The sequence below is a fragment of the Anopheles stephensi genome, chromosome 3 (genome assembly GCF_013141755.1).
Source record: "Anopheles stephensi strain Indian chromosome 3, UCI_ANSTEP_V1.0, whole genome shotgun sequence".
Lineage (NCBI taxonomy): Eukaryota > Metazoa > Arthropoda > Insecta > Diptera > Culicidae > Anopheles > Anopheles stephensi.
Genome location: NC_050203.1, coordinates 77,393,703 through 77,412,390, shown reverse-complemented (window position 1 = coordinate 77,412,390; position 18,688 = coordinate 77,393,703). Strand labels below are relative to the sequence as shown.

General features: G+C 44.5%; 1 protein-coding gene across 17 annotated transcripts in view; it reads right to left on the bottom strand.

Annotated features, from left to right (window-relative positions):
- LOC118510102 (piezo-type mechanosensitive ion channel component) overlaps positions 1-18,688 on the bottom strand; it is a 40,439-nt gene that overhangs the window by 4,137 nt on the left and 17,614 nt on the right. For 2 of the 17 annotated variants that reach the window (XM_036051533.1, XM_036051534.1), the window contains exons 5-27: positions 18,053-18,629; positions 17,677-17,971; positions 17,115-17,273; positions 15,702-15,798; positions 14,852-14,979; positions 13,743-13,940; positions 13,246-13,668; positions 13,009-13,154; positions 12,787-12,930; positions 11,143-12,708; positions 10,735-11,067; positions 10,504-10,664; positions 9,457-9,581; positions 8,944-9,291; positions 8,440-8,821; positions 7,241-7,297; positions 5,865-6,010; positions 4,913-5,221; positions 3,085-3,473; positions 2,464-2,787; positions 1,970-2,038; positions 1,531-1,665; positions 12-186 (exon numbers count right to left, since the gene is read on the bottom strand). In XM_036051533.1, the coding sequence (XP_035907426.1) occupies positions 12-186; positions 1,531-1,665; positions 1,970-2,038; positions 2,464-2,787; positions 3,085-3,473; positions 4,913-5,221; positions 5,865-6,010; positions 7,241-7,297; positions 8,440-8,821; positions 8,944-9,291; positions 9,457-9,581; positions 10,504-10,664; positions 10,735-11,067; positions 11,143-12,708; positions 12,787-12,930; positions 13,009-13,154; positions 13,246-13,668; positions 13,743-13,940; positions 14,852-14,979; positions 15,702-15,798; positions 17,115-17,273; positions 17,677-17,971; positions 18,053-18,629 (6,686 nt within the window). Of the gene's footprint in view, positions 1-11; positions 187-1,530; positions 1,666-1,969; positions 2,039-2,463; positions 2,788-3,084; positions 3,474-4,912; positions 5,222-5,864; positions 6,011-7,240; positions 7,298-8,439; positions 8,822-8,943; positions 9,292-9,456; positions 9,582-10,503; positions 10,665-10,734; positions 11,068-11,142; positions 12,709-12,786; positions 12,931-13,008; positions 13,155-13,245; positions 13,669-13,742; positions 13,941-14,851; positions 14,980-15,701; positions 15,799-16,144; positions 16,259-17,114; positions 17,274-17,676; positions 17,972-18,052; positions 18,630-18,688 lie in introns of all 17 variants that reach the window. The other 15 variants (XM_036051537.1, XM_036051535.1, XM_036051536.1 and 12 more) reach the window with 15 other exon arrangements.

Here is an 18,688-nt window from a genome sequence, read left to right as displayed (position 1 = left end):
ACTACACCAACCTGATTCAAAAACACTACAAAGTAGCAAATAAAGTCGGTGTGCGACATAATGGCGTACCACGCCGCCTGGAACAGCTCAAACAGTACGGAGTGTTTGCGCGATGTGAAGTCTTCCTCGGAGCTCACCTCGTCAAGCGTACGTTTGACGGCATCCGTTGAGCTACCATCGGTTTTGCTGTGGAAATAGTAATTACAGTTCAAATAAATACACATTTTCACAAAACAGGGGCTCAAGACAGTTCAACGATTGCGCCGGATTTTGTTTAAATATTTCTATTGTTTATCGATCATGCCAGATGTTATTCCTTGTTATCTGCTATGGAGTGCTACTAAACCATTAAAGCATGGGTTAGACGTTAATTTCTACTAGTTTTTCCACAATCAACGGGCTTATAGAAATATTTATCATTCTTTTTTTTAAATAAATATAGCATTGTGTTAGAGCATTGCACGATTATTTTGTTAAAGGTAGTGCAAGGTGCTTATAAAATTGTTAATCCTCGTAAGACCAATTAAAAATTTGATTCTAAATGTGCGCCATTTTGTTTTTGATGTTTTCACCGATTCAGTAAGATTTTTGGTAAGGTAGGGAATCAGTGATTAAAACTCGGAAACAACGAAGTGACAGCAAACTGGATTGAAGCAGCTAAGTGTTGTCCGCTTATTACGCATCGTGAGATGAGGTTGTCTCTAGCAATTGCAGAATTTAGAGTGGGACACTCTGAACTACCGGTCTTCAATGATCATAGCGGAGAGCTGCAAACCTTCTACTTCTTCCTTGGCACTACAACCCCGAGAGGTTTCGGTCTGACATTTCTGGCTTTCTGTGACTTGATTTTACTCGGAAGCTGGATAGTCAGCCTTACGTCCGGGATGGCGGTTTTTTAAGGGATTTGAACTGCGGCCCTGCCGTGTGAAGACCGGCGCCGTTATCGTCACTGCCAGCTGGAGATATACTGACAACATTACAACGGAAGATACTACCAGCGATGCGAATTTCTACAATTAAGTGGAGAACATTTGGGGCGGTCCGGTGGCCGAGGCGATAACGGCGCCGGTCTTCAAACGACAGGACCGGGGTTCAAATCCCATCCAGACAGACCGCCTCCCCGTACTACTGACTACTTTGCTATGGGTGAAAACCAGGTCACAGAAAGCCAGAAATGACAGGCCGAGACCTCTCGAGGTTTTTTACATACCGTGTTTACATACCAGTTTGTTACCAAGAAGGGGAGAACATTGGTAATTCTCATCTTTCGCACTAAATAATAAATGGACAACACCTAATATTAAGATTCCGGCAGTACGGATGCGTTGTGGAACAGAAATGCGGTGAAGAGTGACATTTATCGTGATCACTTTCATGGATGCAGAGTCAGTGTTCATAGTAAAAATCTGTGATGTGGAGAAGAAAACATTGTTCCAGTCGTGTGACGAGTGTGCGTGCCCGTTGCACAGATTTTTGGCTGTGTGTTTTTTTTTGTTGTTTTGTTTGCTGTTCGGTAAATGGGCACTGTACCTGTCCAGCGTATCATTGGAATAGTAGCGGTACGGTATCCCATCTTCGTCCAGACCGCGTTCGGCCGACGGTGCCGAGATCAGTATCTCGGGTAGTAAACTATTACTGCGCCTACGGTGATAGTATGATTCGAGTCTTTGGATGGTGTGTGTGTGTGTGGTAAATACAACAGTAACAAACCAAGTAAGTAAACATAATAACGTAAATATCATACAGTAAGTAGATATAACAAAATCAAAATCTCAACTGGAGAACATAAAAAGGGTTCCAAATCGAACAAACGTGTATGATTTGTATCGAAATTATAATTTTTTTTAAATAATATTGTTGCAAAGTGGATAGTTTCTAAATACAGTTCAGTTTGAAGCAAACTACCACAAATTTACAAAATGTGCTTTAAGAGGGTTCAGGAGATCAATCTGTGCCGATTGATACTTACTCTTCCCTTAGCGGATCTTTGCGGCTGATCATCGCTAGTGCCGCTCCCAATCCACTTACTGTATGCAGTCTGAATGGAACGTACAAAGAGTTTTATCATTAGTCGTATCACAACGCACCACATCATACAGTGAGCAATAGAGACGATCTTGAAAGATCAGGTAATAGGATTTCAAAAAATATATATGTATGTACAATATGTGCAGTGTTTTTCTGTTTTCTAGTTACTGTACAGTGTCTATCTAAGCTGCTCTATCTAGTGACTCTACGGAAAGCAGTTCTGTTACGCGTAACGATGTGCAAAATACAAAATCATCACGCCGAAACCATTACGTGCGCCGCTTAGCAATCGCTAATCAGCTGCTTCACAAACATCCTAACACGACAGTTGCCTCTCTTTCTCCCTTTGCCTACGCTTCTGTAGCAAATCGTTCACGATCCATTCAGTGCTTTGCAGTGGGGGTGTTTATGTAGAGTGTGTGGTCATAGTATTACCCTTCATCCCCGGGAGGCTGTCGTTCGGTACAGTATTCCTGCAGATCGCGGATCGTGTTCGGTCTTGCCTCGCTTTCGGTCACCGACGTGTCCGCCCGTACTTCGGACACCGTAAACGTTACCGCCGGCGACGATGGTACGGCGGACGGGGGCTGTTCCGCTTCCGCATAGTCCCGTTCGTAGTCGGTGGGGTCGTTAACGTTACTACTGTTGAATCTACTGATGGATGCAAGCGAACCGGGACGGGACAATAGACTACTGCTACTAGAGCCGGACTGTGCCGTGCCCGAATGGGCCGAACCTTCGGGCTGTGGTGAAGTACTACTGCGTAAATTAATAATGAGGGTTAAAATTGAAATTATAATAGCCAACACAGGGATGCAAAGGCGGGACAAAAGCCAACAGTTGGTCTCTAATGGTAGCATGAAGCCTTGTTCTAAAAGTATACACACACATATTAGCGTTAGTTTTGTTACATCGTTCCTTCACCAGAACCGGTTATATACAAACACGTAGACAAACACGTCGATCAACTGATCGGGCTAGGCTGATACTATGGAGCAAAGTGGTAACGCTTCTAATATCCTTTCTTCCACAAAGCGTCATGAGTGAAGAACTTACCTAGCCGTTCGGGAAACACAGTGCGTCCATACACCATCCTTATCGCGGATACCGACACCGAAACCGGGCGTCTCTTTCAGCACCTGCTTTTCACGGGTCAGCACTCGCATCACGTAACGGTAGTTACGCGAAGCACGATGTAACCGTAACGTAAGGGAACCAACGGCACCGGCCAAAAACGCCGGTATCAGCGCTAATCCTGACAGGGAAAATTTGCTCTTCTTTTCCTCGGGAGCCGCTTCCTTCCGGCCTTCCACCTCGTCCTCTTCGTCGCTTAGTAGACGTGCCTCTTCGTCCGTCAGGGACTGTTGTGCGTGCAGCTCCCGGCTTGTGCCTGCTGCCTGTGCATCTGGTGCATCCAGCGCGGTTGGTTTTCGTAACCGAGTACCCTTAAAATATGGAAAAAGTTATTAGCACATATGTTCCGCTCATGTCTGTGAAGCCATGAAAAGCCCATGAAAACATTCCATAAGCCTTTTCTTTATTGAACAAAAGCCAGATACAGAACAGAAACGGTTACACAACAACAGTGAGGCGATTTGTGTGCAGTTCCGTGTGCCAATCGCAAAAGCCTACTTTTTTCTGCTTAGTTACATACGCACGAACCACGAAACAAGAGAAGATGTCCCAGAAATGGCCAGAATAGAATAGAGATGTTCAGAATGCACAAAGTATAAGCACCATTTAAATGCTAGGGAAATGTGAACGATCGTCATATGAAGCACAGATGAAGTTGAATGAGCCAACGTCAGTAATTAGCGAAACCTGCTTTTGAATATTGTGGCGATAGAGTAAATGGATGAACATTGAAATGAACTTAAACAAAATGTTTACAACACATGTAACAAATGTAGATAAGGTAACTTCTAACAATCGGTTCTGTGTAAACATGGATTTTTTTTATGTAATTCTTCAAGCAAATATGTAACAACACAACTGAATAGAATTGATAAAAGTAAAACATCTGTAAAAGACAACTAAGTCGAAATAGAAAAAAAAAACACGCAAAAAAGCAGCAAAACTTATAGAAAGTTATAAAAAGAAATTTACATGTAAATGAACTTGCTTCCAATCAGCTTTTGACTTAACGACAACAATAAACTATAGCATAACTTAACAAAAACTAAATTGAAATCAAAAAATAATAAAAAAGAAGGAAACTTATAAAAAAACGTAAGAAAACAAAACACTCAATCTTCAAAAAATATAGTTCTTAGCAAAAAAAGGAAGGAAACACAATAAAAAATCAAAACATAAGTTTGAATTGTCAATACCGCGTCAAGTTGTCATACGAGAAATGTCAACCAATAAGTTTGAATTGACTAAAGAAAACTTGTAAACAATTTTTGGAAGCAAGAACAACGTTAAACATTTAGCAAATAGATATTTTGCAAAATAATAATGCTCGACGATAATATAATAAATGGATACAAAGCAATAGCAATAGACTAAGTCATAACCAATAAAAAAAAAACTTAAAGAAATGCTTTATCACAAACAATGAAAAAACATACCAGAAAGGAAAAAAATGAATTCCAACAAAAAGAATGAATATTCTGCATTTAAAACAAAGCGAGAATGGAAAACCAACAACAAATGCTGAACTTGTAAGAAGTAAGCGAAAAACGAATCAAAACAATGGAGCAAACGTCGGAAACTTTAGCAACATAAAATAAAAATAAAAAAAACAGCAGAAAACGATGAGTCAGCAATAATGAAGAACTTTGTCAGTAACAATGAAAAGAACAGAAGAACACACATCAAGTACGCGCGAATGAGTTTCAAAATACGGCGAAAAAACGAACGAAAAATTAAACACAAAACTCACTGAATGAGCCGAATGGTGTGGTAAAGGTTCGGAAATGGCGGACCGTTCCGCCGGGACGGTATAGTCATCCGTGCCACCGCCACCACCACCATCGGTGGCCCCCAGCGTGGCTGGCTGGGCGCGCCGTAAAACGACCGGTGACGAAAGGCGCCGACGCAATGGGGCTGATGGTTGATCCTCCGGCGGCAGATCGCTGGACGCTAGTGTGGGAGGCTGATCGACCGCATTAGTGTCGTCATTATCAGTACGGGTGCCGTACGCAAGCTCATACACCTCCTGCTGCCTTTGTCTGCGTAATTGGGCGGCCAACTGTGTGCGGCCACCGAAGGGACGATTTGCGCAACAAACACGGCAAGTGCAACACGGGTGAACGACGCCATTGGGTGCCATTTTAGGTTAAAAGGGATGCACGAACATTACACGAGCAGTGAGGGTGGTTGGGGGGAGTTGGGTTGTGGGGCAGGTCGGTTTAAACAGGCAAACAAGAAACAGATGCATGTCCGCGCGCGCAGTAAGTTGTGGTGCATACAAGTGCAAAGTTCAGTGGTTCAGGCAGGGGTGTTGGTAGTGTGAGAACAGAAATTAGATAAGAAAACAAAATAAATAAATAAAACATTTGAATTTGGTCGCGGATTTGTGGATAATAAATAAGATAATAGAAAAAAATAAAAGAATTCAACAAGAAGGAAACATCCACAACGAGCAATCAGAGTGGACAAAAACATAAAGACAGCAACACATTTACAAAACAAGAGAGAGAGAGAGAGCGAGTGCGAAATAGTAAACGGTGTTGAGGGACTAACAAATAACAGAGAAACAGTGTGTAGAAAACATAAAATGTCCGCCATTCTACAACAATTCTTTTGAAAGGTTTAAATAAAATAATAAAATTATAAACGAATCAGATAATCAATTCAACCAGACGAGACACAGCTTAGCACACAAAACCTACCCTGCCGAGCGTTAGCCTGTGGCGCAGACGTTGATCTTTTTGTGACTTTTCCTCCAAATCGTCCTCATACTCGTGCGGTTCCATCAGGTCCAGCTCAAACTCTTGCTCGACCTCCTCGAACATGTAGTAGTCACCGGATCGTATCGCTGAAAGGAACACATGGACGAGCGAGAATTAGTCGTTTTTTGGAAATGGTACGCGATATAAAGAAACTCATATAAATATACCCATATAACAGATAAAGCTCTTTCTACGGTTTTATCGTGTATGAAACAGATCAAAGATCGGTGGTGCGGTTCAGATCTTTGGGTGCTTGCGAGTAACTGACAGATTAAACTGTTTATCAACTTTATGTTATACCTTGTAACCCCTGGAATGGTGGGATCTTTTCCAATAACGAACTTCAAGTTGAGAACAACTAAACCAATGTGTGCCAATAACAAATGAAAACGGAAAAAGTGCTATCCTTTGTGATTGTGAAGGCTTATCGTAGAGAAGTATAGCCAATTGGGTGTGCAAATTGTGATAGAACCAATAAAGAAACACTTTTTTAGAGTGTCTAAGTATTAGACAGGATTTCTTGAACATAAAACTCTTCCTCTTCCCAATTATCCCAACACCTGAGAATAATAGTTCCCAGATTATGGTTTTTCTTTCCACTAATTTAAGACAATGTCCTACCAGGTTTTCCGACCAGCAAAATGATGGAATTTTCGCAGGAGCCTTGATCAAGGTTAGTAACATACAGCGCATCGATTTGCAAGCATTAGCAACAGACTCAGCCAGAAGAGAACGGAACAATGGTTAAGAAAAGAGTTGACAGAAGCCAGAAAACACAGGTAGTTGTGAGACACAGTACTCCTAACCAGTACAGCGAATATTAGGAACATTACGACCATTCAACCCAAACCACTGACAGACAGGGTAGTACACATCCACCCGAGAGGGTTTTAGTCACAAATGACTACAGATGGAGAACATGTCCGGAGTGCACGCAACAGTGACAGTTATCTCTCCCAGTTATTAGTAGAGCGTGTGTGTGTGTGTGGGAATGCTAAGATTCAACCACAACGAACAAATCGCACGTCATCCGAGCAGTTACTCGAGAAGTTCAAATGAGCATTAACACCGTAAGCGTAACAGCGCGAGCTGGGAGAGAACGAAAGTGCATCCAGCATTCCACAATACTACATACTCCAACAAACGAATGGGAAATTCAAAGAATGCGTCTAGTCAATATAAATACGCGATCTAGGGCATGATGGGAGAGGACAACGAAACAGAGAGAGAGATAAAAATAATTGGAATACGGTTTTGGGCAGACAGCAGTGGAAAACCGCAGTTCCACGTGCCGATCTTGCCACCGTTACCGTTACCCGTTGGTCGGTGTTCCGATATTTTGCGCTTCAAACTCGACCTATGGTCGACAGTATCTATATAGGGAGAGAGAGAGAGAGAGAAACAAAGAAAACCGACGGTTGAAAATGTAAGAAAAGGCATAGGGTGTAGGGGTGGCAACATAACGTGACAATGAGTGCGACACTGTGGCGAGACGTGCGTTTAGGGAAGAACGTTGGAAAATGTGATGGATCATTCAATTCGCTTTTTTTGTTTTTAGTACAAGTGTATTACTCCAACTTTTAGCTATCGCTATGAGCTTTGTTCTGGATGTGCAACGCCTTAAAGTATGCAAAAAAAATCTTTTGGATAATTTATAGTGAACGAATGAATGAGAAGTATGACACATGTGGGCTCGGGTCAGTCGATGGCTTTAGTGTCCTATGATGTCTCAACTGTAAGCTATCTGTGAAGTGATACACTTATAGTACTTGATTTCATCTCAGTTATAACTTTTGAAGTCTTTAGTAGTAAGATGCAATAAACATGGAGTGGATTCGTGTTACAGACCGTCGAACCTTTCCTGCAATCGATGGAAAATCGACACAACTATAGACGAAAGCAAGTTATATACTTTAACTCTAGCAGAATATGTACAGACATTAGAACATGTTCACTTCATTTCATCACAAGTATCAGTTGGTGCCTATTCCATGCACGTACAATAGAACCGCATAAAACTTCATTCGATGTTTAATATCACTTGGTATTATTAAATCTATTGACAGCTTAATCTAGTATTACGGAAAAGAAAACACAACAGAGAAAAAACGGGATTTTATTCGTTAACGTATGTACAACTATTCGTAGCCGACAGACTGTTCTGTCTCTATCTAATATTGCGACACATTCTTACCTGACGTTGACGCTTATTTTGGACATTATTGCGTGTGTGTGTTGATGCTATTATATACTAATAAAGGGTTTAAAAATTTGATTTTGTGCTATTAAAACGAGTGTGCAGACTAACAAGACGGAAGCGGTTGCGCGTGTCAGTGAAAGGGAAAAGTAACGCAAGCAACGTTGAATTTATCGCTAACGGAAATAGGTAAGAGAGCGTAATTAGTATGAGTAGAAGAAAACAGATTGCAAAACGAAATGTTCATCTGTAACGCACGTACACGACACGGACATCGATAAGGGTATAGCGAAAGAAGGATGGTAAGGTTATAATTACACTCGTGGTGTGATACGGGCGAGCGCGAACGAGCGGATCGGATCGAGTCCCGCAAACCGGCTTCCCCGACCGGACCCCAGAAGCTGCGCGAGCGCGACCGTCGCCGAGATGTGGGGCCACCGTTCGCGGTGGTCGTTACCTCATCGTACCGCGTGGTATCCTCATCCACGAACAGTGACACCAGGAAGCTCGAGCGACGGCGCGCACCGATCGCATCGGCGCCGGTCAGCTCATCCGGCACGCCGGAACCGGATCCCATGCTCGACAGCCGTCGGTGGCGTGGTTGATTTGGGGCGAAGGTAGCCGAACGAGGCGAGCGGGGCGAACGCGGCGATTGCGAAGGTTGCTGCGATTGATCATTATCGCGACCGTTGGCAGGTTCCTAAAAATGGGCAAAAACGCAATTAGCTAATTTGGAATTTTGACGCGATTCCGTTCGAAAAAAAAAATTCTAATGAGCTCGGTTCCTAGGGGGCCAAAAAGGGACAGATTTAAGAACATTACTTCTGGAGGCACGTAGCTATTGCCGGTAGGGATTGTGCGATGCTGAGCCTTCGGGCTGACAGTAAGCTCATTATTTGCTGGCCACGACACAGCATTCAGACTTGACTGTCGTCGGTGTTGCCGAGTTTGTAGAGCCGTTTTCGTTGGTGGCATCAGCGTGTTGTTCGTACTGGTGGCCACGAAAGGCGGTTGCTCCTTTTCAAACGGTGGCGGTGAAAACACGGGGAACGTATCGTCGGGACTGCAAACCCGTGCCATTAAATCGTTGGGCGAATCGAACGACATTCGCTGTGGGTCCAGATAAGCATCGAGCGAGACCGTCATAAGAGCAGAGCTGGGAGATGGTACCTACGGTGGAATGAGGCAACAATTGTATAAATAGAATTTACTTACTGAGCTCATCATTTTGGGAGAAATATTTCAATCACTAATCCGACAGATAGCTCTCTAGACTTACGCTGTTTGTCCTCCACGAGCAAGGAGCATTAACACACACACACACACACAACAAACCTGCGTTTGGTACGATCCGCGTCCCACCGTTAGCCCACCATTGTCCGAAGGCATTTCCGACAGGCCCTCGCCCTCGATAAACATTGAATTGGCCGCTATCTCGTCCTCTATCGGCGTATGGTATCCTGTATATGATGACATACTATGAGTCGGCTGTAGCTGACGCCGTCCGGGATCTTCCGGCATCAGTAGTAGTGGTAGTAGTAGTAAAATAGTAAGCAGCGGAAGTGTTTTCCATCGCCCCACAAGGAATAATGGAAAGAGAAAAGAAATGAAAACGAAAACCCAAACCACCGTCCCCGTTCCGGTTAACCCCTCTTGAACGATTGTTTTTAAATCTCAACAACACTACAGAGCTTCAGCTACTTCCATCGCTAATGCTACAGGCTTGCATTCACACATGTGAACAAGTGTGCTAATGGAAGTGTTGCAAATCAACACCTACCACGTGACTTATATTACACAAACGATCGTGCAGCACTACACTACAAAATGCTCGGTTGCATTCAAAAGGCGATAATGGTCAAAGATGGGTGTACGCGTTCCAGAAAACTTAGTGATCCAATGCAAACATTCCGTGAAATCTTAAGCTCGGTCGATCGATCGATTATTCGGTTTATTCGTGGACACCGTCAGGGCCCAAAAATAGGAGCCCAGGCTCATTCATTCCTAGTATCGGCAGTAAACACCACGAATTAAGTGAAGTGGCCAACAAACAGTCAAACTAAATTTAAATAAAATTAAAACATAAATACTTACTCCAAGATCAGTGTCAGTGTGCGCACATATTTAAATGTTGCACAAGCATAATTTTCAACCACTATATTGAACGCGACCGGAAAGTAGGTGAGCGATAGTCAAAATTCAAATTCGCTACCCTTGACAGAACGCGGACAACACCTTTTCACGTCGACGGTGGAAATTGCGAAATATGCGCAAACATAATTGAGTTATGCAAACGAAAACCGAATATAGCTGCTAGTTTAAAACTGGGAGTAATTGGTTTCGAGTTTTGCAGTGCACTTGTTAGGACCTGAAAAGCGTTACCTATCGCATGGGTGGCAGGATCCTGCACGGCTTCCAGAATTTTCTGCTGCGTCGCCTTGATACGGTCCATCTTGGCCTTAATTTTTTCCAGTATCTGTCGCTCACGTTCCGCTTCCTGGGCACTTTCTTTGATGCGCAGTTCCTCGATCAGCTCGGCACCTCTGCAGTGTGTACACGGAACGAAATTAGATCACATTTGCGTGGTCAACCGCGTAGTGTACACGCGCTTACCTTGACGCCAAATATTTGCTCGCCTTCGACTCGTTGATGATGTGACAGAAGTAGTGGCTGGAGAATAGACGTCGCTGCAGCAGTAGAAAGGCGAAACACATCCCATCCCAAAACAGTCCCGCATCGGACGGGTCCGGAATGTTGCACTGTTCGCCGGGATCGACCGTACCGGGCGGTAGGGGCGGAAGGGCGGAGGATAAGCAGTTCATGCCTAGCAACTGCATTACCCAACAGTTGTTGTTCACCAAGTTTTCCAGAAACAGACAACCGAACAGTTGCAGCAGCGCTTTGGCACCGATCACGAACACGTTGTAGCATATCAGGATGTTCCACCTGAGAAGAAGTACAATGATGAAAACATTGTAATTACAGTGTCAAAAAAGACGCGTTCTTCCTTCTGTCTCTTACCGCTTCAAAATGTACTCGATCGAGTGTAGATAGAAATCGGTTCCTTGCCACAGGAAGAAGAACGCACCGATGAGATACCCGATCGAGAACAGATTCACCCGACTCGAGCCGGTCAGAAACACCACCGCCAGCGTAAACCAAAACGACACCAAAAACAACGTCCGCTTTGCCATATCCAGCCAATTGCGCACCTTCGTGATGAAATCCGGCGTCGGGTTCTGAAGGTTGCCCTCGTCGAGCTTTTTGAAATCCTCCAACACCGACTGATTGCTGCCTCCACCAAAACCCCGCGGTGGGTTCGTCTCCAGCCGAAACACGACCGTTTGCCGGCAGAGAAACATGAGCAACACAAAGTCCGACACCATCTTGTTGGCGAAGCTGCGAAACTCGGTCGTATTTTCCGGCAGCATCGCCCATATCCGGAAGTGATCCAGCTGCGCTATGAACCACGGATAGTTGACGCACGCGAATGGCGGCAGCCCGATAAACAGCAGGTACTGTATCGGTATGACGACCACGATGAACCACGTCAGCGGTTTCCACAGTCGCTGCAGGCTGGCCCGCGTCATGTGGAACATGGCCGCGAGCCAGATGGCGTAGAAAATCGACAGCACATCCATCCGATTGCCGATCACCACTATCAACGAGACGAGCGAAATCTCCACCCCAAACTTGTAGTACCCGTAGTTAAACAGATACTGTACCATCCGCGGTATATCCTTGTCCGCGTCGGCACGCACGATGCGCGGGAACATTAGCGACGGTGTTTTGGGCGACTGCCCGAGCCGGATGCGATGTATCGTTTGGCGCAAGATCGTCACCGTATGTACGGTCACGATCAAAATGTACACCAGATACGGTCTCAGCAGATCGGACAACGTTTCCACGTCTGCCGTTTTGCGCATTCCGGCCCACTTGAGGTTGTTCATGTCCATTCGGGTTGTGTTCGCATCGATATTCGGGCACTCGCTTACGAACCATTCCACCTTGATGTACTTCACCTGATACACCATGGTGGCGAGCAGCATAATGGCGGAGAACAGCGACATGATGCGCGTTATCCTGATCACCTGGATGTACATCAGCGAATCTTTGCCGGTGGTGTGCGTCTTTACCGTGAACACGGACAGCACCACGTACACAATGTGCAGCAGGTTGACGGAGTTGACGCTCAACGAGAATGCCACTATCAGCACAATCTTCAGCATGTGAATCTCGAAGAACAGCCATGTTAGCTCCAGCAGGTCAAGCAACATTTTCCACGCCTTGCGTGCGAACCCGGTAATTTCCTGGCGGGAGAGCTTACGGAACCGGAAATCTTCAATCTTCTCACTCTGCTCATCGTCATCCTCGTCCACATTGGTTTGAGCATTCGGTGAAGTCTTTGCTGGAGAAGTAGTAGCTTGACCTTCCGCTGCTACAGTTGCGGATTGGCCCACTGGTTCGTTGGCATCGTCAATGACGGCAGTTTCGGGGTTTGCAAATGTCCCGTACGAAGGCCCATCGGTTGCCGGCGCTGTCACCGGCTCTTGTTTGTCTTCATCATCCGAATGATCCTCGGTTTGGCTGCAAACGAGAAAGTCATTATGAGCCGCAGGTTTTGTTTTTCCTACTAATACTTGAACCACCAACTACTGCACTTACACGGTTGGTATTTCGCTAATAATCAAAAAGCGCTCGTGACAGTAGTGCAGCTGTATGACGGTTATGATGACGACCAGCGTGGGATTGACCAGGTGTAGGAACAGCTGACCGGTTTTGAAGATTTCCAGTCCCAAATCTTCTTGCCTGCATGAAAAGCAATATGCATTACAGGAAAGCCGTAGCAGTGAAAGATTCAATGCTTCGCTCAAGCAAGATACATACAATTCCTTCGATATTCCTATCGCTTCCCAGTACCGCGGGAACTGTTCAAACTGGTGCAGATACACCAAAATCAAAATTCCCATCGAGTACATGATAACGAAAAGCCAAAACGTGAACATCACTTTACGCCATACTCGGAACGAAAACTGAAAAGGAAACATGGTGAAAAGTTGGTAGCAAAATTAAAGAACTGTCGCTAGACATTACTCCAACTCCAATTTAACCTCCTACTCGTACCTGGAATGTAAGTACGAAGAATAAAAACAACGCCATGTACAGGATCCGGAACATGGTCATCCGGTTACCGATGATCGCGGACAGGAATAACGTTAGCGCCACCACCCAGATCCAAAACTTTATCATAAGTGAGCGTAAAAACTTCGCCATTTTGTCTACAACGGCGGACGATTTTTTCTTTGGCGGTTGATCGGTCACTGACGGGGGGCCCGTGGCAGCTGTTGTGGCCGCCCCCACTGGTACCTGCAGTGGGGCAGCCATGTTGGCGATCATCGATTCCCGGCGTTCCGTTTGCTTCTCCTGTATCAGCTGCCGCATCGATATCCAGAACATCGTGGTAAAAAGTGACTTCACCAGCAGTGGAACGCAGGGATACTCGGTCCGCCGTACGAATCCCACCTCTTCCAGATTAATGCCGGAGCCCTAGTAGAAAAATACAAAAAAAATGGTTTACGTTTTACTTCCTGCTCCTGACAATAATCATGACTGAAGCACACCTCTATGACTGTCGGTAGCTCAGCTTCGGTCAAATTCATCCCGTAGATAAACTGTGCCAACAGGAGGAATTCGGCGTATATCACTAGGAGAGGGCTGGTCATCAGCATATTTCTTCGATGGTTCGGGAGAATCCAGATTATGTTGGCCCACAGCAGCAGCAGGAAGGTTAACCAACTGTGATACATAATGCTCCAAACCTAAATGTGGAACAAATAATAAATCACGTCATAAGGGACAAAAACAAACTTTCATGTCTATCGCTATATGTTGGAGAAAAGTTCGGTAAAAGACTCGAGAAGGCCCCCCCCTTTGACGAAATTTATTCGTCGCTATACGTTATACGCGCCTAACAGTATGCAAACCGCAGTACACATTTTCTCTCTCCACCCAATCCTGAGCAGTCATTTTGAATTAAGGGGTATATGTATTTAGAACCGGACACATAAGACGTGGACAATTTTGCCTATAACTTGCACGGCGTTCTCGGACGGTAACGGAACATTGATTCGCTGGATACTTATCGCCGGGCATAGATAATTCAGTAAATGAGGAAAAAGCAGAATTTGAGTCGGGCTAATCAAATCACTTGTTCTTCTTCTTCTTCCTTGGCACTACAACCTCTAGAGGTTTCGGCCTGCCATTTCTTGCTTTCTGTGACTTAATTTTACCCGTAGTAAGGTAGTCAAGCCCTGCGGACGGAGAGGTGTGGTCTGGATGTGATTTGAACCCCGGCCCTGCTGTGTGAAGACCGGCGCCGCTGTCGCCTCGGCCACCGGACCACCCCGAGTCATTTGTTACTATGTATTTAATCATGTTTTACTCGCTGTCTAGTTACAGTATTAAGGAACAATGCACTATGTTCATCTCAAACAATTTTTGACCATACAGAAATCACACTGTGCAACAAAAATGACAGCCCACAGTGTTGCACACAAAAAATTCTAGAGGGGCAAAAAAATTCTACGTCTCGAGCCTTTTACCAAAAGATCTTCAGCAAAACCAAACATTTTAAAAGCTGTCCTTTTTAAAGTTTTACTTTAATTAAATCTTGACTTTAATGTCCAAAGTCCGGAGCGCATGTTCATCTTTTCCGTGAGCTGCTACTTACCATCATGATAACGTTCGTAAAGATGTAACTATTCTTATAAATGTACGAGGCCACATTCCGAATGGCCAGCAGCCCCTGCTCGAAGAAACTGGATGGTTCTTCTTCTTCTGAAATTGTTTTATTCCGTGCTTTAGTATGATCGTAAACCATTTAAGCGCAGTTCGTCAAATGTAAGTACAGTGTGCAAAAGTTTTTAAAATATGCAGATAATTTCGTAGTGATTTTGTGTGGCGTTTTGACGTCGTTGCGTGTGTTACCCATTACCGAATCCATATTTACAGATGCATATATACACACACAGAGAGAGACAGACACAGCATACACAGGGCGTGCGTACACGGAAAGCATTTTCGACACGGGGATTTGGATATTGCCAATGGTAACAAAAGATAAAAGAAATGGAGAAAATTAAGAGTAAAAAGGTAATTAAGTATAATACAGTTCAACGACTCAGGTGGAAAGCATGTGCAGTAGAAAAAAAAAATGATTCCCTAATGATGATGGGTAGATTTTTAAAGTCTTTCTTTCTTTAGTGAAACGAAACGTTTTTCTCGCGTGCATTTGTTTCACAGTAGTGTGCGAGTCGAATCTTGTGCAAGTTTTCTAGTATAAATGTATATCCTCCTGGTGATAACAATTTCGTTTGGCTCAAAATTCAGCAAAAAAGCAATTTAACAAACAAATTGCATACTTTCAAGCGCTCGCTTCAAGAACGCACTGAGGCCACAAATCATTCCACAGGAAGGCATACATTTAAACCAACTTTTCTTTTAATAAAAGCTACATTCGTCGGTTGTGTGCGATGTGTGTGCAGTTACAGATGCATTTCAATTTGTGTTTCCCAACTTACCTAATGTTTCTAACGCTATTTGATCCGTTTGAGCGCCGCCTTCTTTACCATCGTTTGCCGACGCATCACGAATTCTATGCGTTCCTCGGCGCATCAGCTGCAAATGGGGAGGGGGGAAAGGAACAAAATATATTACTATACGCAGAAACGTAACACAGGATAGCCACATTAATATTTACAACACATATAAAAGGTTATACAGTCAATTCACACACATTAAGATAAAACACAAACGCGCAATAGGTAGGTAGAATAAAGCGAAGCTTAGAATAACAAAAAAAAAAAGATGTTTACAAAATTTAGAGAAAGAATGCCAATAATTTCAACTGCTGTAACACGTGACAGGAAAACACTTTCTATTGTCGACCTTTTTCTTCACGGGTTGCGCTTATGAGCTAGTGGGTGAAGGAGATAAAGAAACAATATGCAAATCGTATACGTACGGGTGTCCGCTCGTCCGGAATGTCGGAATTTACCAGTATGGTGTTGCCTCTGCCATATGTCGTCGACCTACCGTAGGTATAGTAGCCCCTTGCACTCGGACCAATGATTTGAGACTGTTTGTTTGTTGGTTTATTTTTTTCAATATTGGTCCGTGACGATCCGAGAAGCACGTGTGCCCAGAGCCAGCAATCCCACACACACACACACACACACACAATGTTAGGATGATGATGACGATGATGACGATGAAGGTGCATAAACAGACGATAGCAAATGGTTGGCGATCGCAACATTTGGCGTAAGTCGGCGCAGTGAAAGTTATAAAATCACATAGTTGTTGAAAGAAAAAAAAGGTAACGATCGAACATCCCGTGTGTTTAAGGATGTGTAGATCGTTTAACAAAGATATGAAAGAAAGAAAAAGAGAAAAAGAAAGAACAGAAACACACTAAGTCAACGATGGTTTCAACATAAGAGGAAGGAAGTTAGTAAAATTAATTCAGATATAAAACAAAACTCGAGGTACATTCATAAGAGCACCATTTGTAAAACGTTTGTTAATTTTTAGGTAAAGCAAGGAATGAGCATAAGTTGTCTCGAGCCGGACTGCTTTTTGGGTTTGCATTAATTTTAGGTAAATTAGGACATGTTAGCACAATGAATGCTGTGAACAATGAGCAAAGCCGACACAACTTCTACCATCTACTTGGCAAGCAATTGTATGACTGGTGGTGGACACATTCTGGAAATCGTACCGGTCAAGCGCAGTGCATCGGGGCTTACCTGAAGTGTTGCGTTAGCTCTACCGTCAAACTATTCCTAGGATTTGCTTAAACTATCGACTATCGCCAGCAAAAACGATTGCAAAGCTAGATCATAGTGAATCTTGTGCTTAAGCTGATTAAGCCAAAAAACGGAAGCAAGTGAGTTTCGGCAAAACAGTACCGAAGGGAGCAAAACAATGCTTACTTTCACCTTCCGTGCCGCACCACGCCACCGATCACTGGTGAGCGTTTTGCGCAGGATGTTTTTGCGCTGCATGCGGAAAGAAATCTGATTTTGCAGCCTAATGCCGTTCTCTAGCTGGCTCGACAAATCCATCCGCTTTCTATCCTTCGCCATATCGCTCTGTGCGGTGCGTTTTGTTAAGATTTACCAATGTAAGTTTCGATCAAAAACAATTGCGTCAACCATGCACCATGCGGTAGGCGTTGCATGTTATAGCGGCAGGAATGTGGTAGCGATTGTATAGAGATCATACGATTAGCAAACACGCACAGCGCATTACATTGCCGCGAACAATGCGCGCGGGGAATGAGCATCATTGTTGCAGCAGGGAATGCATTTGTATGATAGTGTAAGGGGAACGAATTTTAGTTCGGAGCGTCCAACATTCCAATGTGGGATAGGTATACGTAAGCAATGGGATGAAAGTTGATTTTAGTATTAATGTTGATTTAGTATTAATCCTTTCCGTGTCGGTGTTTTCGTTGCACCAAATGCGACCGAAAGACCTGTCCCCGATACTCACTCTTGTTCGTAGTAGCAACGATGAAGTCATCGTTACGGTGTAATAGCACAGAAGCAGGAAGATCGGATTGAGGTACACATCCGTGTCATAGTCCGAGTTGAAGTACACGTTCCGGATATCGGTCCCGTTCGCCAGGTCACAGGATGAGTTGAGGATCGGTTTGAGACCGAGCACGCGGGCCGTCGTATCGTTGAAGTACAACACTTCCTGCGGCCATGGGTTTTGATACGCCAGAAACAGCACTATATGTATGACTAGAAACACCAACGTTATCTTTAGCACTATTCCAAAGGCTCTGTAGAGAGAGAGAGAGGAATGCAAAAGGATATCAGAAATTGGGTTGATGGTGATTCATGAAACATTCATGAAACGCTACCTATCTAGCTTTTTGTAGCATGCCCACCACGAGGCAGCACCCAGAAACACAATAAAGTACACTCCACTGAGCGCGGACGGTTGTATGATGCCCACCACACACAGCATACACATCGAGAGCAGCACGCCCAGCTTCGTGAAGAAAGGCAACCGTTCCGGACTGATGAGGCTCGTCTGTGGTTCGGACTCGGCCGGGTCGCCCGTAGCCTGTGACTCCTGCACCGAACCGTTACCCTGTTCGGTATCGTCCTGGGCGGTGGTGCTGTTCGCATCGTCACCTGCACGCCGCCGCCGCTGCCCCCGAGGAACGATCACCCCGGTTAACTTTCTCAGTGCGAGGTGTACGACAAACACGCAGGAGATAAGGATCACCTCCGGTGCCAACCAGTACACCACCATCCACGCGCCCAGTTGGTTAAATGACACAATGCCGATGTGGCGCAGTACAATTTCACCTAAACTGCACGGCACAACCGAACTCCCCGGGAAGGAGATCAGTACAATCTGGAAAGTGACTGTGATCGCTAGGTACAGTATGGCGTACAAGGTGAGTAACTTGATGAAAGTTCCAGTTGTTCCTGAAAAGGGGGAAAAAGGTAGGTTTATATTATAGGCTCTTTTTGGGGAAAACCTTTTC